This window comes from Diuraphis noxia, unplaced genomic scaffold (genome assembly GCF_037042655.1).
Source record: "Diuraphis noxia isolate RWA-SAM2 unplaced genomic scaffold, SU_Dnox_SAM2 contig0001, whole genome shotgun sequence".
In the NCBI taxonomy this organism is placed as follows: Eukaryota; Metazoa; Arthropoda; class Insecta; order Hemiptera; family Aphididae; genus Diuraphis; species Diuraphis noxia.
The window spans coordinates 76263186-76287417 of record NW_028301711.1 but is presented as its reverse complement, the minus strand read 5'-3'; the positions used below and the strand labels follow the sequence as shown (position 1 = coordinate 76287417).

At 29.7% G+C, this 24232-nt stretch overlaps 1 protein-coding gene across 2 annotated transcripts in view; it reads right to left on the bottom strand.

Moving 5' to 3' along the window:
* Positions 1–24232, bottom strand: part of LOC107165792 (uncharacterized) — a 70183-nt gene that overhangs the window by 7866 nt on the left and 38085 nt on the right. Inside the window, exons 4-21 of one of the 2 annotated variants that reach the window (XM_015514187.2) lie at positions 24072–24210; positions 23831–24003; positions 23526–23683; positions 23232–23460; positions 22909–23086; positions 22678–22826; positions 22451–22617; positions 21387–21588; positions 21133–21288; positions 20357–20527; positions 20042–20259; positions 19812–19923; positions 19512–19745; positions 19278–19442; positions 14129–14210; positions 13930–14005; positions 12740–13021; positions 8430–8975 (exon numbers count right to left, since the gene is read on the bottom strand). In XM_015514187.2, the coding sequence (XP_015369673.2) occupies positions 8430–8975; positions 12740–13021; positions 13930–14005; positions 14129–14210; positions 19278–19442; positions 19512–19745; positions 19812–19923; positions 20042–20259; positions 20357–20527; positions 21133–21288; positions 21387–21588; positions 22451–22617; positions 22678–22826; positions 22909–23086; positions 23232–23460; positions 23526–23683; positions 23831–24003; positions 24072–24210 (3437 nt within the window). Of the gene's footprint in view, positions 1–8396; positions 8976–12739; positions 13022–13929; positions 14006–14128; positions 14211–19277; positions 19443–19511; positions 19746–19811; positions 19924–20041; positions 20260–20356; positions 20528–21132; positions 21289–21386; positions 21589–22450; positions 22618–22677; positions 22827–22908; positions 23087–23231; positions 23461–23525; positions 23684–23830; positions 24004–24071; positions 24211–24232 lie in introns of both variants that reach the window. The other variant, XM_015514188.2, reaches the window with a different exon arrangement.

Genomic DNA, 24232 nt, shown 5'->3' with positions numbered 1-24232 from the left:
AGTTAAAATCTATTCTCACAAAAGAACCTCTCCTGCAATACCCTGATTTTGAACAACTGTTCAATCTTACATGTGACGCAAGTAATTTTGCAATTGGTTGCATATTGTCTCAAGGACCAATCGGGAAAGATTTACCAATAGCTTACGCGTCGCGTACGCTGAACAAAAAGTAGAGCAAAATTATAATACAACGGAGAAGGAACTTTGCGCAATAGTATGGGGAGTTAAGCAATACCGACCGTACTTATATGGACAGAAATTTAAAATTATTACAGATCATCGAGCGTTAAGCTGGCTTTTCAACGTAAAGGACCCGGGGTCCCGATTAATTAAAGAAAAATGAATTAATTGGAAGAATACGAGTATGAAATCCATTATAAGCCAGGTGTTAACAACACGAACGCGGACGCATTAAGTCGAATCAGAACCGTCACTACTAGATCCAAAACAAAGTCAGAACATTCAGGATTAGAAGATAGCATAAGGCCTTCAAACGATTTCGACAGAAAAAAAAAATACAAAACCTCCGGAAATCACAAATCCTTCAGAATCTTTATGCAATACAGAGCTTTCTGATGATTATCAATTCGTACTCAACACCGAAACCAAACCTACTACCAATGTAATTGAGCTAACCGGTGATATTTTCGATACAGAGCCTACTACATCAATATCACATTGCGTTTCTACTGACTTCAATATGTCTCGAGGTAACGCCCTTCAAATGAGACGAAAATTCGGACATGTTAACCAATTGAGACAAGAACAAAAATCAGTTACAGAGGTAGCCGTTATTCAGTTAGAAGAACGAACAATGTTTTATTTATTAACGAAAGAGCATCACTGGCAAAAGTCTACATATCAATCGATCTATATTTGTTTGCAGAAACTTAAGGAATTGTGTATAGAATTAAAAATAACCAATCTCGCTTGTCCGAGAATTGGAAGTGAATCAGACGGATTACAATGGGAAATCATCCGAAACATGTTTCGGAAATATCTTTGGAAATTCGAACATCTAAGTCTGTGTATACACCAAAGATGGATTAACAGATCAGAAAATACAGAAAATAAGAGAATTCCATGAAAACCCTCTAGGAGGACATCATGGATTAACCAGAACATTTAATAAGATGTATGAAGAACATAATTGGAAAGGTATGAGGAAGCAAATCAAACAATTCATAAAAAAATGTAAGTCTTGTCAAAAGAATAAAACAGCGACAAGAACACCAAAAGAGCCTATGGTAATTACTAGCACAGCGACCAGAGCATTCGAAAAGATATTCCTAGATGTCGTAGGTCCACTAACTCGTTCACATAATGGGAATTCTTTCATTTTAACGTTATACGACGACCTTACTAAATTCGCATGGGTTTCCCTCATGGAGAATCGGCGAATTAAGCGAATACGGTAGCGCAATATTTTGTGACAAAATTCGTGTGCTTGCAGGGAATACCGCAAATTCTGGTGACAGACTGTGGTACGGAATTCTTAAGCAATGTTTTTAAAGAAGTGTGTAAACTCCTCAAAAATCGGCAGACGTCGACCACACCTTACCACCCTACGAGCAATGGCAGTCTTGAACGAAGCCATCGCTCTTTAGCAGAATATCTACGAAATTTCGTCGAAAGAGATCAACTAAACTGGGATACTAAAATTCCTTATGCAATGTTTTGCCACAATTCATTCAGCCACAAAATTCCAGCCATATCATTTGGTTTATGGAAATCCTGTGAAAATTCCAACATCTTTCATTAACAATCCAGAACCTCAATACAATTAAAATGATTACCAATACGAAATCAAAAGGCAAATGCAGGAAGCTTAAGCTTTTGCAAGAAGTAATTTGCTAGAAGCAAAGAGTAAGTCGAAAGAACATTACGATAAGTCAGCAAAACATCAAACTTTTGAAATAGGACAGAAGGTTTTATTGCAAGAAAAAGCCGTAAAAACAAACTGGCCCCAAAGTGGTTGGGTCCATATGAAATTTTAGATGTAAATCCAACAAATAAAAATGTAACCATTAAAAAAAGTAATAAGAAAAGCCAGACCATTCACCAAAATGTATTGAAATTATTTCATGAGAAATGAAATCAGAAAATTAATTTGTTCTAGAAAACAAACCATGGTGTTCTTTGGAGTTTTTCAGAAAAATCCATCATTCCCGAAAATCGTAATCCTGATAATGTGGATATGGGATAGTACAACAGTAGCTCAAGAAAATTTCAAAGTCACTACTTTTCCTGATCACAAAGGATTATCTTACCTATGGGAAACAACTTCCCTATAGAAGTAATACCGGAGTCCATTCCCAATTTTCTCAAAATCTCTGAAATAACGATTTTCGTACAGGACGAGTACTTAATATTTTCTATTGAAATTCCCTTAATTTCAAGTAAAGAATATAACGTATATCGACTCGTTTCATTACCAATTGTATATTCTACCCATACATTAATTTTAATTGAACCAGAAATCGATTATTCAGTACTTAACAATGATAATGACCCTTAACTGAAAAACAGTGGGCAACATGTGTAAATCTAGGAACCTACAAATTATGTAAAGGTGGTCAAACATTTTATCGCCGATCGAGATCGAACAATTGTGAAGTAGCATTTTTAGCAAATCAGACAATTCCAAAAACTTGTCAAATAAAATTCGTAATAATAACCACACCTATTTGGGATAAATTAATGGATTCTAATGCATGGTTATTTTATACAGAACCAACGTTAGTGACCATTAAGTGTTCGGTACCTTCACAAATAGCTACAATTGAGATCTCAGGCGTAGGAATGTTGACTACATCGCAAGATTGTGAAATCCATACAGAAAATTCCACTATATTTCTAATAAGTAGATCTAATAGAGGTATTTATACAGATTTAATCCCAAGAAATAAAAAACATGAATCTTTATTATCAGAAAATCTTAAGAATATAATTCCTAAGAACCTAAAGGACATAACGATCATACACGATTTCAATTCTCTATCCAGAAAGTTAGTAGAATTAAATGAGTTACAAAAGGTAACAACAGATTCTTTAATAATATTTCACATGGAATTTCATATGGTACTGGTGTGTATCTTAATACTAACTGTAGTATCCGTGGCTAGCAGATTAGCTATTAAGTTTAGAAATAGAATTATTAAAATATATTCTCCGGATTTACCGGATACTTTATCATTGAACGATAGGTAAACATAATAATCATACATTTAGTTTTGAACACATAATGCACGGAACATTCGGAACCATTAGGTCCCTAAGTTCCATTTAAGTTGAGGGGTTGTTATGAACCCCTGGTTATATTGGTTAGTATATATTATATTATAATAGTAGATAATAATATTGTAAGACGGCGACTGTCTGGAAGGATGGCTGCGTCAGCAATTCCAGGCAAGCGCTGGCTATAGTCACGGCTCGTATAGCAAGCCGTGGCAGTTGGATTCTAGAGTAGTAAGACAGAACATTGTTATTCTCACCAGAACCTTATTAATTGTCAGACCATTTTATTCATAATATTAATTCAGTTATTGTAATTGTAAGTTTTCTTTTCGAGTTTTAAATATAGAAAGTAATATTTAGTTCGGAAGTGTTCGTTATTTTATTTGTGCACAAACCTCATTGGAGGTTCGTAACAGGCGACTATATATTTTAATCCCGGATGTTCTCGAATCATAAATTAAACTTTCAACGAAATCATTATAAAGGACTAAAAAAATCAGCGCAATGGGCCAATAACATTAATGACAGTTAAGAGGAAGTTGAATGCGTATCGTATCTAGTCTTTTCATATACGTAATATATCAAATCTACGTAGGTAGGTACATCGGATTTTTTCTACAGTTTATTTAAACTTAATATTAAAACAAATGAGTACACAACAGTGTTTATAATATGATGTTTCCCAAATTCAAACAACTATTAATAATTTGTAAATTGATATTTCTGATAAAATATGTAGTTTGACACTGGGTGACCATTAGGCGTAATTTAATAATAGTTTTTCTAATACAGACGTATCATCTCAGAAAGATAAAGGAATATAATATTCAATTTTTTACCTACTCCTTCTGACATAATCCGTGTTTGTACTTGATGTAATCAATGGTGTATTGGAGGGGGGGGGGTTATACGGCGTATACGGTATACTGAATTTTCAAGTTTGTTTTTTAGCATATACTCTTTAAATAAACGGCGATACTCGGGTATACGGTCATATAGCCCCGTAAACCTATAAGAATTTTCGGTGATAAAAACAAAATGTTTGGTATATTTGTAATTTTCATTTCTCAGATAGTACCTATATTATTTTTCTTTATTTTAGTATAATATTATAAATCAATACACATTTTGAGAACCAATTACCAGTATTACTTAGAAGATACCGATATAAATATAATATGTCTATTTCAACTCGTTATGGTTGTAAATGTATATTGTACATGAGTGTGTGAGCATGTGGGTATGTCATAATATATTATGCAGGTATAATATAAGTATACATATATTATATAATATTCTCCGTACTTCAATTCTGAATCGTGTATATTTATTATTTATAACAATGTTTATTAAAATTATTTAAAAAAACTATCGTCTATAATCATTATAAACAGTAATCACCAATCAGTAACCAATAAGTTTCCTGGCAGGTAGTAACTGTACCGTCTGTACCAACTAATTGTTTTTAGTTCTTCGTTGGGCAATTGCTATTCACAACTCTTGTGAGTTTTATACCTATTTGAAGTTAAAATGGACAAATTTGTCATTAGAAAATCAAACACAAAGGTAAGTATTAGATTCTGAGCGGAGCGATGAATGTATTTTTAATTGTAATTGTAATTTGTAATGCACTAATCAGTAGCCACAAATATAAACATTGACAGCTATTTTTTTTTTATGTTTAAAACTAAATAATTTTTTACTTTTGAGAGTTGCAATATACCTATAGTCTATAATTATATATATTTGTATTTATATATAGTTGAATATTTATAACCATTGATTTTGTAATATACTATATCATAGATAATTATTGATAACTGGAAAAATGTTCATTATAATTTTGAAGTGGTTTATAGTTTTTAGTATTTTTATGTTTTAATTAATAATTTGTCATTAAAAACAATATATATGACAGTTGCAGTATACTTAAATTATATAAGTACCTTTTAAGTAATAAATATTTGAAAATTTCATATTTTCATTCCTAATTGTTGTTGGTAAAAATTGACCAATTTTTGACTAGGTAAACTAATTCTTTTAGTACATTTTAATACTTTTTTCTTTTTTTATTATTCACATTGATAATTGATTGTATGTTTTGTTGAAGAATACTACAGAAAATGTCGAGAATGTGTCCACAGGAAAATATGGTGAGACATCTGTAGCAGAATTACAACCTCCATCTCATAAAAAAAATGGCCAATTATGTTTGTTAAATTAATTCATTAAATTAATGAAAAAAAAAAATGATTCCATTAGGTAGAAACAAAGAACAAGATTATGCATTAGAAAATCTAGTTCAAGGGCAGAAAGTGGTAGGAAAATGTATGAAGGTCTATGAAACCATTTATTAAATGCATCATTAGTCTGAAATAGAGATAATCTGCAAACAAGAGCCAAGTACATTGGATTAAGAAAAAGGCTAGCTAGTCCTGAATTCCTATTGGATCTTGGTCTAATGTATGATTGTCTTAATGAACAAACAGTTTTGTCAAACATGCTCCAGAAGCGTTCTTTAACTTTAATTCAAGCTCAGCAACATATAAATAGAAGAATAAGAGTTTTGATTTCGTTTAAAGACTTGAAAGTTGAATATTTGACTAAAGCAACAAATGCAACAAACAACATAACTTTGAAAAATATTAGATTAGAAAAAACTCTAAACTAATAAACATTAATCATGATCAATTTCTAACCAGTCTTGTCGATAACTTAAAAACTAGGCTCTCGGATAATGAACAAGATATATCAATATTCCAAGATATGCAAATTATAGATTAAGTGAGTGGCCAAAAGACATCAGTTATAAAAATATACATAATGGTGAAGATGAAATAAAACGATTACGTAAACGTTTTCAAATCAATAAGAATGATGCTATCAATGGTTTCAGACAAATAATAGACGATCAAAAAGTTTCATTTCAAAATGTTATGCCTGAATTTTATAACTTGATACAAACCTTTACTTGTTCAACAGCAAAGTGTGAATGGGGATTCAGTTTAATGAACAATATATACACTACTCGTAAGGTACGTTCAACGTTTACTATTAACTATTAAACATTTAGCCAGTCTTATGTTTATAAATGTAAATGGACCTCCACTAGATGAATGGAAACCATCAAATTATGCCATTAGTTGATTGGTAAATCATAATACTGCTGAAGATACTAGAACAAAAAAAAACCTCAACAAGGAACCAAAAACAAGAGACGAAAAAAAAGGTTTATGGAAATAATATAATTTATAATAATATATATTAAAATTGTAAAAAAATGTTTAATCATTTTATTTATTTAATGAATAAAGAAAACTAATAAAGAAAACTTTTTATAAATTTATAATTGATTTGTTTTAGTTAAATATTTTATATTTTACAAATTGATAATAATTAGATACTTTGAAATGTTGAGTGTAGGGCAAGGAATTTCATTCATTGCACACTTTGTAGTTTACATGGTTAATTTTGTGATGTGAGTAACAAAATACAATTCACAATATTTGGGATAAAATACTCAACATTTTAAGTGCATATTTTAAATATTTTGGTTTTAGAGCCATAATAATTTTAAGAGTATATTTAAAATAAAAAGGCATTTTGTGGTTTAATTTGTTTCTGTTTTTCATTCAATTAAGTTGTTGAAAAATACTTGTATATTTGTTACCTGATAATTTGGATGTTATTTTAATACAGCGAAGCGAGAAAAATATATTTTTGATTTAATGTTGTAGTTATCATGTAAGTATAAAGTAATTGACACCTAAGATCTAGAAGGCGTATACCCACGAATATTTTTAGCAATACATCACTGGATATAATATATACTATATACCAAAATGGAATATTTAACATCATAAAACACAATTAGGTACATACGTCACAAAAAAAAGGAATAAGCACACAGTTTGTTGTGGTTTTGCCGTTCCCTGGTATCAAATAAATTAGAAACCAAAATTAATTATTTAATTTTAATTAATTATTATAGTCGATTATCGGAATAGTCAAAACAAGAAAGTACTCTAATTCACAGTTAGGTATAAATGGGTCAATAGTTTTGTTTAAAAATACGATTTATAATGTTTTGCCTCGATCGCATATTATATAAATTTATAATTATAATGTTTATATTTCAGTAGGATTTTTATTGCATAAAACGCAGCCGTTGGTTATAAACCGGCAATACTATTCCAGCACGGGAATTTGTATAACATTATATAAAAATTATTGATAATATAATATTATTAATAATAGTCTATAGGTTTGTGTATTCGAAATGTTCACGAGTAATGCCAAAGAATCTCCCGATATTGAGATAACAAATCTCGTTATATCTTATCCAATTTCTATTTTAATTTCTGAGATTAGCTTGAGGCCACGGTTTATCCTCACACACGACCTCTTATTCGAGCGCTAACTATCGAAACATATAACAGTAATGGCGGTTAGTGGGAGTGCATAACTGAGTTCCAATAAAACCTTTTCGATCTAATTGGGTAATGGGTTTTTTTATAGGCTAATTTAGTCAATGTATTATTATTTATGTACCATCTAACTGAGTCCCACGAAACTTTTAAAAAATATTTTCATTTTTACAAACTTAATACTGCAGTTTATAAGAAAAAGTACATCTCAGTATAGTATAGTGTTTTATTTTTTATTTTTGTTAATGTGGACATATATTTGATAAGTTTGGTAAAAATAATATGGATTGTGTGGAGCATACTTTACTAATAAGCTGTTGAAAATAATAAATAAATACATTAATTATTGTATTATATCGGTAAAAACTTAATTGTTTAACTTCTTATATATTCAAATCTCCTTTTGTATTATTTGTAAAAGCTGCGTGCAGCGTGCCTAAAGTTTTCTTTAATTTTGATATTTGTTTTAGTTAGGATCGATACTGGGTTAGTGTATGAATTCAGTGTATAATAATTTTAGCATTACTATTTCAAATAGAAGTATAAATATATATAAATGCACGTTGTAACACATAAAAAGTATAAAATCTACGGACTCGATTGGTATATTACTTTTTTTCTGAGTTAAGGTTAGCGACTCAATTGGAACACATCAAGAGGTAGTGGGTGGAAAAGAAAGAGGAGACAACGCGTTTTTATTGCAATCTAAATATTATAACTTAAAAGCTATACCTTCAAGAGTCATAGCGAAAATTATTCACTCGCCTGTTCGTGATGTGAGCGGTTTTCGTCAGTGACGGTTTCCGCGGCGGGAAATACAAATTCCCTTGCCACATCTGCAGCGGGCGATGGGTTACCGCCACCACACCGACGGAGATTTTTGTCATTCGACTGCCGCTGGTCGCCCACAAAACAACTAATGACCGCCGCGGGGGCAACAACGCCGTCACCGCGACTGTCGCCAACGAATCGGTTTTTCGCGACGCCCTGACAGATGTTGCTCTCCTGGTAACCACTGCCGTTGGTTTGGTAACCATAACCACTGCTCTGGTAGCCATTACTGGTGCTCTGGTAGCCGTTACCGGTGCTCTGATAACTTTTACCGGTGCTTTGGTAACCGTTACCATTGGGGATGATACTGCTGGTCGTCGCGGGGGTTGTTATCGTTGGCGTGTCAGGCAACGAAAAGAATGGCAAGACTGGTTCCGTGGGAGGAGCTACCTCCAGTATTTCCTCTTCATCACATTTCACGCTGTTTCCGTCGCTAAGACTCTCACTCTTCGTTTTTGGCAATGCCGATGGCATAATGAGCTGTAAAAAGTTAACAACCAAACAAGAACGAGTTAATGGCCATTTTAGATTCTAAACGGAGCGAGTAATGTATTGGTTTTACAATGATATTTATTTATTTTTCTTTTTTATTCTGTAAACACTTTTTCTCCCTCTAAACTTGCTCAAAAGTATCAAGTGTAACATCTTTTCTGAAAGGTAATGTTCTTGAGCTAGTACCTAGTTTAGAGAGGTCATTTTTCGATTTTCAAAACGGTACTCGAAATAAAAGCAGTTAAAGGAGAAAAAACGTACGATTTCATGATTTTATAATATTAAATAATTACGGACGACATTTTCTACCAGAAATATTGTTTAAAATGAAAAATGACAAGAGATCTTTTGTGTTAAATTTTGGATTTTGTTCCTTACGGTTCAAAGTTCGGAAAATGTTAGCTATTTATAGACATTTTAATTTTGGGAGTTTTTTGTTGTAATTCGGTTAAAAACATTCGTAAAAACTTGAAATTAGGATTGTTTACTTATATTATCCTTATCAAAGAGATGGTACAAATTTCATAACATTTTAGCGACTTTTGAACTTTTTATTTCATTTTTCATTTTTATGATATTTCCTAATTATTATAGATTATAGTTATATAAATTACCTATTTATATAAATCGTTCTTAAGCTGTTTTTATAACGCTTTGTTTATCACCATAGAAACGAATAAAATTAAATAAATTTTAGAAAGCGTGTCAGGCTTTTTCGTTGCATTTTATCAATAAGTAGCCTGGAATCTACTACTCATCCATATTGTAATATTAAACCAGATACAAAATCGATGTTTTCGAAAATGTCCATCTACCCTAATTGTTTAATGCTTTTTTCTGTTCTATTTTTAAAGCTACTGACCTAGTATATTTGCCTAAAATTTATAAATACCTACTAACTACTGAATAAATCTAGTTTTTACTCCAACAACCCACTTTAAAGATAATGGTGGAATCATTATTTTCTTCTATAAACAGTTTCGAAAAACTAAAGAAAAATATTTAACAATTGGAAGCCTTATTTTTTTTTTATAAAAGTTTCTGACTTATAATATAGGTAGTCTGCAAATATTTTTTTGTAATAAATGTACATGTAATGTTTGCTTTATGAATGTTAAGTTGTATTTTAAGTTATTGACAGTGATTTTGTATTCAAATCGTTTGGTAGAATGTATTCGTATCGTGTGTAATACCTACCTAAGATGTTGCATTGAACGAAATCATGTTAAAAACTAGAATAAAATCTATTAAATTCGTACTAATCTAATTTTTCACAAATCTTAATTCAGTTACACATAGATACATATTCCATACTATACATACAATAGTAACTATAGTACGTCAAATAATAATTAATGCGTATTATGCTTAAGTTTAACTTGTTTATAAAGACATATGTTTCTGGTATCAAAAGTTTTACTCTTCTAGTTTCATTTTGAAAACTTATCATCTTCACTTTTAAATTTTATTTTTCGAAATCCATGGAATATTCCAAGATTTTTTTGTTGTTATTAGGTTTTTTTTTAAAATCGTATGTAATAACAGCTTATTAAAAAATAAATAAATTTGGTTTTTGATATTATTACACACTTTTCTTAAAGTCGCTTTCACGTCTGTTTGACTGTCTGTAATCAAATCTTGCGCGCTCGATTTGAGGCACTTTTTGACGATGAAAAATTCTGAAAATTGGTATAGACCTTGGTATTGGATGCCAATACAGTAATAATCCGTTGTCATTCTATGACAAGGACCTTCAGGTAGACGATGACGGGTGTGCAAAGTAATCTCCGAGGAAGTAGGAGCTCACTTATTTAATATCAAAAACATATCCGTCCAAGATGTAAAACGCAAAATCAAACTTATTTCAGCACAATCCTGTCAAAATCTATGGTCAACAGGAAAAAATAAACTAAATTAAATTAAGCAAAAATCCCTACATTGGCCGAATAACCAATCAACCCGTAAAATTGAAACCATTATTAACAGACTCCGAATTGGTCACACCAGACTCAACCATGGTTACCTGATGTCCCCAGAGGAACCCCCACATGCACATACTGTGGTTTCAATTTGTCAATCAAACATATTATCATGACAGAGTGTTACATATACGACGAAGTAAGGGATCGCAACCAACTATCTGAAGATATATTTGAAAGCCTTAGATCAAATCTGTCGGTTTTCAACATAATAATATCATTTCTCCAGAAAACCGGATTGGAAAAGATAATTTAGTCAGAATACTCAACCTTTTCTCTGATTGTTTACGAATAATCAACTGTAAATGTAATTTATATATATAGTAATAAAAATGTAATATTGCGTCCAATGACCACAAATGCCGCAGACTGTTTTTTCTTTAAACATAATGAATGAGTAGAACAAATAAATAGAACAAAGACCTACATTTTTACAATTGATTTTCAAACTAAAAGGCCATAACACACCAGTGTTCATCAAATTTAACAAAAAGTGCAATTCGTAAACAGAACAATAATTGTCTTTAGCGATCCTGATACGGATAGATATTTTGACATTGGATCAAATTCGATTTTTTTATACACACATTTATCATGTTTTTATGTACCTATATAATATCAAATTATAAATAATATTTTCTAATCACTGAAGTTCATACATTTTCTTAAGATGGAAACTTGTAAAGTTATTTTAAATTTATAGATTACCAAGATATTACAATTACATAAATACCTACACCTTGTACTACGGGCTTGTAGCGACATTTTACATACAGAGATAATTATACGTGAATTTTTTACATCCACTGATTGAGAGTTAATATTTGTGGTACATTTATGTATTATCTCCTGGAATTTTTTCGATTCATTAATTTTGACATTGAACATTTTGAATTTTGTTTCCAGTAGGTAACATTACCTTTGGGATTTATTCGCATGAAATAAAATAAAATCCTATGAATTGTGAAGGATTAATTTAACAGATCTTATTAAGCAAACGTAGTAGACCTGAAGTTACCCACTGGTTAGTAGATACCATTATAATATACCAACTATAAGTTTAAAAACATCTATAATAATAATTAACTCAAGCTGTCAAAAAATATTTCAACTGTTATGAGTTATGGAATACTGACGACCGTATCCAAATTATGTATTTTATGTTACTCGTATTATGATAAGCAATGTAGGTTTGAGGTATTTAAAATACGCTAGTATTTTTGTATACTAGAACTGCGGTAACTGACTAACTGTTAGAAGATACGAACATTTTGTACGAGCTAAAATTAACATAGCCTGTGTAAATTACGGAATTGATCAAAGATTTGAAACATTTTCAGAATATTATGATAGCCAACCATCCCGCACTCTTATAATAAGATAAATAATAAAACACACTAATTTCAGTTGTAAATATTATCGATATCTTATTATAATTATTTATTTAATGTAACTGCTTTTTTTTTTCTTTTTGTAGAAGGAATTAAGTTCGATCAAAATTTGTTTAGATGTTATTCCCTTCAATAATTATCCTAATAAACTGATTTTTATAGAGAAACTGTAAAAATTATTTTCAAAAAATTACGTTTTTATAAGCTCAATTATATACGAAAATTATACGTTTTTAAAAATATTTTAAATTTTAATGCACTTGTTTTGTTTTTAGAGAATATTTTACTCAATTTTCAATGCGCAAGTTCAAGCCTATTCAACGGGTTTTCAATACATTCGATAAAAAGTCCTGATAATGTCTAACAATATTAATTTAATCACTTGGTGTTTGCTAGACGAAGAGTCATCGTCGTCGGCCGCCGTTATGGTAGTCGAAGCCGTCGCAGGACTCCACCGGGACGACGGCAGACGCTCGGAACTGGCATTGGCACTGCTATTTTTACGATGATTCGACCCGGACAACGCGTTCGAATTTCCGTTGTAGAACGCGATGGTGGTGGCGTCAACATCGGCCGGCGCATTGTCGTATATGATGTGACCGTCCTCTACGTAATAGTGTTGACCCGAGTCCAATACGTTTTCACCAAAGTTGTTGTAATGGTCCTATAGATTGGCACGATTAATATAAAATAATAGGTAACGATGAATTAATACTTTGTGAAACGCCAATAAAGGGTTTTAAAAAAAAATGTATGGAAAAAAAATATCGATGGGTGTGTGTTCAATCTGAGCAAGTGTCTTCAATCTTTTTAGGCAGCGGGCCACCTACTTTTTCGAAAAATCTGGCGGGCCACATTCGTGAATATAATAAAGTATGTATTAATTGATTAAAAAACACTTGATATGCTTAAAATGTGTTCACGGGTCTCAGATAATGACAGGACGGTTTGCAGTTCTCTGCATTAAAAAAATTCCCGCCATACATACCTCCTATATGATGCCCGGCAATGGAAATACGGACAACAGAGTTTTTACGAAATACATAACGACGGTAATATTACATCGCTGTCGTTATTTAAACATTAATTTGCTTTGGTCAAACTATAATAATAAAGCATATCGCCCTTATTGTTTGGCTTGTGGTTGCGATATACCGTGAAAACCTTTTGAAGGCAGCAATTTTCTGGGACCCCGTACAATATTATAATTATTACCTATGCTGCCATTAGCATTATTACCATACAAATCTTGCCGGGTAAACTATATTTGACAAACCACAAATATGAATTTTGTGGAATACTTCTTAAAGCGTTCTAATACTGACGATAAATAAATATATAAATTTGAGTTGATCCAGTTAACCGCATCCAACTCGGTAATTTTCTTATTTTCTACCTTATGAATTTAAAAAGTTTAAAATGCTTCTATACCAATTATTTAGAACGAATATGATATATAATTTATTTTCTAATAAAGCACGTCAGGAACAGCAAAAAAATGAATGCTATTTATATAGAGGTTAAGATAACGATAGTTTTGCTGCTAATAATAATATATAGACAAATACTTACAAATTTAAAATTTATGTTCAATGTGGGTGGTAGTACTACTTCTACGTTATGCATTACTTTGTATTTCCTCCAAAGCCTTATGAAAAAAAAAATATATATATATATATATATATATATACATTATAATAATATTAATGTGAAGCGCTATTGAAAATAATATAAAATATAAAAATGTATTATTATGAAATATAAAATTTACCTGTTACCCCAGTACGTGGAAACAGTGGACAAAACGATGAACAAACATGACCATATGACTAAATGAAGTGCTAGGGGAAGACCTAGAGAATAAAAAAAATTATTGGTAGAGATGTGAAACAATAACATTATATATAGCACATAGGTCTACACAATACGAGTACATAACGTTTTACAATGATCAATGCTCACCGCAGTGTAATGATGGCTTAAACTAGTGACAATAATATATTTTTGTTATTATTGCTTTTCAATAATATTAATAATACCTTCAACATAACATAATACCTCGATGGATACAACAAGTTTAAAACTCACTGTATTTCATTACAATTACAAATAAAAATAAAAACATTTGGATACATGAATAGCGCAGTTATACCGTGTATAGCATTAAGTATATTATTCTATTGATGGTAAAATAAGGTACCTAAAACGAATTTAAAACCCAGTATACTTATTGTATATCTTAAATATTGTGATATTGAATAAGGTTGTAGAACACTTTGTACGGTTGTCTAAAAAAAAATGAAAACAGCGGATAGTTTGTACTATTGCAGATAGTAATAAAATGTATAATATGGCGGACAGTTTTTCATCAAATTATTTTCACCGTACAAAGTGTCAATGCAAATCAAACAATAGATACCTAGTACAAAGTGTCCGTTTACCATTGAATAATTAGAGGCATTAATATAATTATAAATGCTTAAAGAATATGTTATATTAAAGAATAGACGAAATAAAATAATGGCTGATCAATATGACGAACCAGTGGCGTGCGCAAGAATTTGGTATGGGGGGATGTCATAAATAAAAATGTATTATGTTTATGTTGATGAACTAGAGATCCAAAATCCACTCGTTAGAAGACTAAAAAAAAGCCCATGGGGGGATATATCCCCCATCATCCCCCCCTGCGCACGCAACTGTGACGAACGGTAATGAAAAATTGTTGACTAAAGATAATAATCATAATATCGAGAAGACCGAGGCGTATTATTTCATTTTAAATATCATGAATTCATGACACACACACAGCAGTGCATTATTTACCATTAATATTTTATAAAAACGAAATGATTTGGTCATGATTCGGCAATAATTAATTTCAAGCACATGTTACTATAGTATTTGTATACGAACATGTTAGTGGAACATGTTTGTGTCCATTTTTACGTCCCTATATTTTTCGATAATGTAGTAGATAATTGAGACACATAATTATAATATATATATAGTAGTTTTATCAGCCGGAAAGAATACAAAAATCTTGATTTTATTTAAAAAATACTTAAGGATATTTCATTTTAGGATTTAAGAAATATTATTCTAATGAATATCTGTGTTAATTTGTTATTCCAATAATTTTAAGCTTACAACGGATAGACAATCTCACCTCCAGCGCCTACGCCTTGGAGACGATCCAACAAAAAGTAATAGCTTGGTAGACATTTAAAAAAAAGTATCATTTTTAATTTCCAAATGCATTTAAAATGGTAAAAAGACAAACGTAATATTTTATACCATGAGATGCTTAGTCAGTAAATTATAACTTTATAAGTTAATAAACAAAATATATTTGATTAGATTTTTTACCAGGGATAATATAAACAATATACGACATACGTTAATAATACATTATTCATTATATATTGCACGCTAAAAATGTGTGTTGTTGTTCTCGGTCGTTCTTTATTTGTTTATTTTATCTTTTTGTTTATTGTGCCGTCTACAACTGAATTTATTTTTAATCTCCTAAATTCTAAAACTGTAAATTTTTTCAATGTTGAATTTTGCTACCGTCGAGTGAAATTATACACACATGTTGTAATAGTATAATGATTTACCTATATACATATAACTCGTTGTATATTATATGATATTTATATCTAAAATAAAAAATATACTGTGGAATCAATGACGTAATTACTTTTTTCTTATTCAAAAGTAATTGAATAATTGTTGCTCAAAATAATATATCATAATAATAAAAAATAATTACATTTCGATCGCAATTGAAAAATAGTATCCACCCTGCATTTATTAGAGTAGATATAGGTACTTACTATTTAATAATGCAGCACTTAGATTAATCATCTTTAAACTTATTTCAAGGGCCATTCAAAATGATTCGTCCTAGTGAAAACTTTAACGCACTTTAAAACTATGCATATTATTATGCACTTTGTAAATGAAAGCGTTAATATACAATAATTAATGCACTTGATTTATAACAAATATGATGAAAATATATTTTTATTTGAACATACAATACTATTGATTTGCCAATATCTGTTAAAATTAGTAACTATGAAGCTATGTATGTATATATGCATATATTAATTAAAATCAAATGTGAAAATTTTTGAAATAAGAATGCAGACAGTTGAACATAATAATATTTTATTAAAATTATTATTTTATCAATCGAATATTAACTACTTAAATTTTTTTTTAGAATAATATACGAAAGCAAAGCCGAGTAGTTTTAAATATTACTATATTATAGATGTGAGGCTTAATAGATATGCCACAGTGACATTTCATGTTTAATAATTTTTAGTTTACAATTAAAGCCAACTGTTACAACTACGCCGATAATGTCACATAAATTGAGTGACAGTCCTGTGAATAGCTCTTGGCCAAAACCGGGGAAAAAAAGTAAGTGCCTTTGTAATCTCATCCCGTGTTCATACTTTACTATCGTACAAAACTAACTGGCCGGGGTTTATACATACTATTACAGCAACACACCGAAGTGAAGTGATACCCTGCAGAATCACGGTGTGAATCACCCATCACCCACCCTGTAGACCATTTCTGTTCACAAAATTAAAAAAATATAAAACTTTTTTATTTACGCATCACATCCTTTCTATATTATATAAATAACAAATAAGTCATCACAACGACCCGAAAGTCTTTTACGTTCATCCCCACAACAATATGCGCATATTTTTAGATACGAAAATGTGTAATTTATCACCTAATCATAACATTGGTAATATTTACTAACTAATAAAAATGCCACAATTAAATCATTATGCAATGCACATACTCCATGTATCATGTGTCAAGACATTACAAATAATTATTATTACATTTTATTTCATTTTTGGGTTTTATTATACTTAATAACATAATATACATTATTATATTCACAACCCAATGTATGATAAATAGAAAAACATTTTTATTTATTTTTATCAGGTAGCCATAAAATTATTTATAAATTGGGCACTACTACTATAAATCTGTAAGTTGTAACTAGTTACAAAGGCTTTCTACACCGATGATTATATTATATAACGAGATAATGATAAACATGAAAATAACAGAATGATTTCAAAAAGTTTCATTATCACAGAAATTAACAAGTAATTGGCCGTAAGCTATATGTCCACTTTAGATGGTTAAATTATTACTAACAGAATATTTTTCTAAACAAAATTAAACATACAATATTATACACTTCTTATTTGATTTAAAAATAATAATGATTAAAATAGTTAATTATTGTTTTAAATGTATAAAGCGTTTATCAACCAGATGTCCAGATACCAAAACCCACAACTCGAAATTCAAAATTCAAATCTTATGCAATGTAAATATTATAGGTATAATACCTAGACTAGTTCATGCATGCTTTATTAGTCATTAGATTTAAATCTAAACATGAAATATACTTCTAACTATATACAAGTGCTGTTTTTTTTGGTTAGAAAAAAAAATAGAAATATATGAGTAACTTTGCTGTACAATAAGTACCAAGTGAAGGTACCTTGTTATTGAGTAAGCGACTGTTAATAGGTGTTGAATTTGAATTCAATGATAAATCATCGCATACGAAAAATGATTCTGAACAAACACGATCTGTAAATTATATTTTATGATATTCCTAATAAAGTAAATGATGTTACTATGGGTAATATAGTACGTTGAATTAGTTTTTATTGAAAAATTGAATTTGAAAATGTAATTAAATTATATAAAAAGTAAGTTTCAATCACCCACAAATAATATTTTTAAACTGCAGCTAAGTAACATTTTAAAAATCGTTATTTTTTCACCTAAATATCAAATTTTTTCAAAATTTTAACCCTAGATGTAAGATGTCTAAACAAAAAAGTTGTTTACAATTTTCAGATTGTTTGGCGAAAGTTGCTTATGAGAATCCTTGTTATACATTTTCAAACTTCAACTATACAAATTGAACATTTTATAAATTGTAATTACAAAATAATTTTTAAATATTCATGCATTTTGTCTAACTTTAAAATTCAAATGACTATAGACAAAAACATGCCCGAATATATTTATATGGCCATAATAACAATTAAGATATAAGTATAAGGAAGCTTAAAAATCAACATGCGGCATGTACTATACGTGTATATAAAATATACCTAATTCTAGTACCTAATAACATTTTACGAAAATTCTTTTACTAATTTCACTATTAATATTAAAAATGTTATACATGTGGGATTATCTACATACATTTTTATTTACAAAATAATTTGGACATTTTTGTGATATTGACGAATTTCATCAACATACTAATTTGGAATATTTATAAAAAAATAATGTAATTATGTATGCTACAAACTACAATTGTACTATTACTAATAATATGACTATAATAAAATTAATAACTTTTTCTGAATCAGTATCGTTCAAAATAGAGTTTAATAAGAGGAAAAAATTCTTGTATGCAATTTTATTGTATTTAATTTTGATGATAGACGTTTTGAGTTTGACAATATTTCAAGAACAAAATACATACACTTTTTACATAATTTGTTTAACTTTTAGAATGTTGTTTACAAATATTACGTTATTTTTAAAAGATTGCGTCGTAGTGAATATTTGTTAACCATCTATATTTTAATAACTTAACCATTTCTTACTTCATATGAAATTTATTTGGCTACAAGATTTGTTATTTCAATGACTCGAAAAGTACAGTGCTTGTTATGATTTCTTTTGAACTTGATAAATAATACATATTGTAACTTGTTTTTACATAATAAGTACATAATATTTTTCATAATAAAATGGAGTCATCAAGTGCATGCGTCCTCTAAAAGATCCTTATTTGAAAACCTTTAAATCTATATTAAAATAAATTTGTAACAGAAAATTACCTGGTAACACACAACTGACCGACCCAGGAACAGACCACTGACCATAATACGGCCTATGAGGATCAAGTGGATTGTTGTTCACAGCTCGAACTGCAAATGAAAAAGTTTGTTGACCCCTATCCTGTTCATTATTACAATCCGGAACAGGTACACGGAACATGTTTGCTAGGTGAATAAGAAGAAAAAAACAATTAAATTCTATAAAACTCTAAATATTGTACAGTGGATATTTACAATTGCTATGGTATAAGAAATTGTTCGGATTTTCCTGTATTTGTGTGGAAGCCAAAGCAGTAGGTGAAGATGAACCACTGTTTGTAGTTTGCGAGTTTGTGGGTCCACTGTGATGTGCTACAATCAATTCGTAATAATCAACTGGGCCAGCCGGTTTCATGGGTTTTGGCCAAGATACGGCTATCCTAGTGCTGTTTTCGTAGAACAAATTTGGTTGAGAAACCCTTCCTGGCACTAAATAAAAATATGTATGTTACAACATTGAACTGTATTTAAATGATTTTAAAGTTTTTAACTCACGCCCTACAGCTGTTCGAACTTTTATGGGAAGTGAACGCTCTGAACAAACTGTTGTGCATGCTGTGATGGTAATTGTGTAGCTTCTATAACTTTCAAGGTGTTCCAGACGACACTGAAAAATGCAATGATTATGTTAAATTATAGTTACATACTTATCAGGGTTTTTACTTAAAATTGTAAAAATAATGAATTTATATGTCATGTGAATTCAGATATATTAAAAGAATAACCTTTGTGTCGTGAACCGTAATACGACGTTGTTCATTTATGATTTGTTGTTCGTCAATTGAATCAATCAAATCCTGCTGCTGTAATGTATCGTCCAAATAATAATGAATATGGTAGTAACGGACAATACCATTGGCGACTTTAGGAGGCGACCATTGAAGAGACACAGTCGTATTGGTCAGTTTCGTGACATTTATTGTTAGGTTTTGAATATCAGGTGCTGAGTATTAAATAGCAATAATTAATAATTAAGAATAATATTATACTAATTGTGTACAAATTTGGTTGAAACCAATATGTCATATACGCAAATTTACCTCCTTCTAAAGTGGTGTTGAGCAAAGGATCGCTATGTAACCCTTCACCATGTTTTGTTATTAATGCAATGGTAACCATGTATGTAGTATATGACTTGAGATCTGTAATGCTTGCAATTCCTCTACTATCTTGTGCCATCTCACCACCAACGGTCTTATTTAACATAGGTTCTAAAATGAAAAATAATGTTAACTTTTATTTTTATTTACAAAAAAAAACAATCATTTTCACAACTATCATTTAGAAATAAATAATAATAATATAAAGAATTATTTTTCTAAAGTTAAAATTTCAATTAATAACAAAATTTAAAATATATCATAACATCATATACTACCATATATATATATATATATATATTTACATATTATATTATATTATATTAACGTTTATAGTATAAAGAGTATTTAAAGCTAAACTTTGAATTTCAGTAATCAGTACATGTTATAAATTAACTAAATACACATTTTTATAATAGAATGTCAATACTTTCGGTACTATAATAATTATTAAACAATTTCCTTCACTGATGTAGAATTAAAGGCGTAATAACAAACATTGAACATTTAATTTACACTTGAACACTTCAGAATATAATATTTATAATGAACTATATTTTGTTGTTCCAACTAAGACATAACATATACGATGTATGATACTAAATTATTATAGAACAAACATTGCGAACAAGATTATAAACTTAGTTTTGAAATATTATGTGTTGTATGTATTTTATATTCAATTGGATAGTTAAATAATTAAAATTATGACTTACCTTTACAAGCAGAATTATTTATGGATACTACGGGGCAGTAGAATATACGAAATCCTAGAACTGCGCCTATTCTATCAGAGCAGTCAAGTTTCCATCTCAATTCCATAGATGTTGAGCTAATCATATTTACCCAGACATTTTTTATTTTTCCGACAACTAATCATTAAAAAAACGAATAAAACAATTTATTAATACAGTATTGAAATCTAACAATTAAAAACTCAGTGAATAAAATAATCTATATTATGCTATACTTTTATTATGTAGTACTGTGCACGATGCCCATACCATCCCACTACTAATAGAAGGTGTTTGATAAAAACCAGTAATATCTGTGGTCTTTAGTGAGCTCTGACTGTTAGCACTTATTGCAAATTGATAAATTTTCATATGATCTGATACAGTAATATTATAGCAAGATTCTGAACTTGGTATATGCATCCAGTTCATGTAACCCTATATATACAAAAAACACAATTGATGAAAATTATATATATATATATATATAACGTTATATTATATAGTATTTTTTTTTTAATTTTTTTGCAAGGAAAAGGGCTACACCTTTGTTCGACAATTTTAAGTGTATATTTTAAGACTATTAAAAACTACTTAAAAATAACTTAAATAAAGGTGGTATAAATAGTAACTGTATTTTTTCCAACCGTTTAATTTAACTAGTTAAAGTAACCAATTAAATAAATTCAGTTAAATTAAAAACATGTTAATAGGTGCATATCATCAAACTGCAGTTAGAAGAATTATTTACTTATTGTTTAGTTAAATCACCACGTTGTACACCGATTTTAAATTTAAAAAAATAAATAAATGAATGTCATTGATTGATGAAAATGTGTAATTTCCAAAACCACTAAAGCTAGTACGCAATTAAAAAAGTATAGAAGAATATATTTTTAAAAACAGGTTTTTGTTGTTATTTAAAAAAAGAAACGAATTAAGTAACTTCTTTTTAATCGAATTGAATTAAGAGGATATCAGCAAAATATTTGTTTTCTATATTCAACATGTGCGTAACATCAGCAGATCGCGTTAATGTAGGTTCTTTGATTATTTGCGTTAGGCTTACTTCAATATTATTATTTTATGATTATCAGAAAGAATTTGACACGTGGCCCGTCATTACTTAACAATATACAAAATATTATTTGCGTTAGGCTTACTTCAATATTATTATTTTATGATTATCAGAAAGCATTTGACACGTAGCCCGTCATTACTTAACAATATATAAATATTATATATTTAAGAATTTTTAAAATCTTAGCTATTATTTGCATAATATTTAAATTGTACAAACATTGCACTGGTATGGCCGGTCCTTATCATTTTCACACCAAAATATAGTATAATCGTTGACTTGATTGGCTGCTAATAGTTTTTGACTACTGGAATTTTTCCACGAAAGTTCAAATACACCTCGTTCATCAAATGCCATTTTTGTAAATGATAACGGCTCGTCAAGTTCTAAAAACAGTCAACATTAAAACTTATTCAAACAATTTTGAATAGCATTTAAAAACATACTGTCTGATTCACTGGGAACAAAAATTGTTGAATACTCGGTTGATAAACCTTCTTTGTTTGATGAATACACGGTAAAATTGTACCCAATGTCGGTACTGAGTCCTTCAAACTTGGCATAATTCTTATATGTTTCATTACTGCGGTGAATACTATATCGTGAAAACAATTTCAATTCAGAAATATTAATTCAGTAATAAATTAAATTAAAATAAAAAAAAAAATAGTACAAACATCGTTTTGTTATCTGCAGTTGTAGAAGTATAGTAGGCACGATACTCAAATAAGTCACCACATTTTTCATTATCTTCAATATTTTGCCAATAAATGAAGACGTCTCTTTTAGATTTGTCGACTGGTGACGTAACACACTCAAAGCTACCAACATCAGTCCGTGGTGGTCTCCTAGGTACTATAGGTAATTATTATTATTAGATATTAAATAAACTATATTATTTACAAAAGAATATTTATTTTTTAATTGTTTGAGTTAAACCGACTGTGCAGCCTAAGTATGTGTAACCACATGTATAACAATATATTATAAATAAACTTACTTGAAGGCTTGGTTTTCAAAGTTATACAACCAGGAGGAGACCATTTATCCTCCCCACGAGCAACTGAAGAACGTACATATATGCGAAAATCATAATGCGTGAACGGGTATTTTAAATCAGTTACATTAAAATAATAATAGTCAGAATCACGTTCACGGCAATTCGAATAAGAATTATTTGTTTGATTGGAAGTTGATGACGAATTGCAAACATCACTCACATTTACAGACTGCAAAAAATAATTGATTACCATGTTATGATTTTTAATTTACTGGAAAATGCATGAGCACTTACATGCCAATGTTCAGGATTGGAGTCCCATTGAGACTTATATTCGATCTTATGAATTAGTTCTCGCGGAAAGGCTGTCATTGTGCCTACAGACCACCTTAACATGGCACTAGATTGTGTTTTATCCACCACTGTAATATTAATAGGACTCGCGGGGATAACTAAATAAAATATAAAAACAATATTTATTTTTTTATGTTATAATAAGTAGACATATTATACAGGGTAATTATTTTAACGTAAAATGCTCGTTATTTATTCAAACGCATGTAATTAGTTAAATAAAATCTAAAGGATATGTAACGTACCATTGGCGTAGTGATGAAAACGAATAGATGTAGTCGAATTTCCCAATACGTTATCGCCAAGTAATGTAAAGTAATAATATTCGTATGGTTGTCTATATATTGGCGTGGTAGAGAAATCCCAATAACAAGTATTTTCTCTGGAATCTGAATCCTTAGGACAATTTATAATAGTTCTGAAAAAAAAAAAAGGATACTTGTATTTAGTGATTAACCCCAACTACAAACAACTAATATACATTACCTTCCTCCAGCACGACCAGGTAATCTGAAGAATAACTTATAGGTTGTTTTAATTGGGTTCTGTGGTTTAGTCCAATTGCATGTCAAACTTACCCAATTGTCGGATATACAAGTGAAATTTTTAATCATTGCGGGTTTATCTAAAAAATTATAATTCGAATG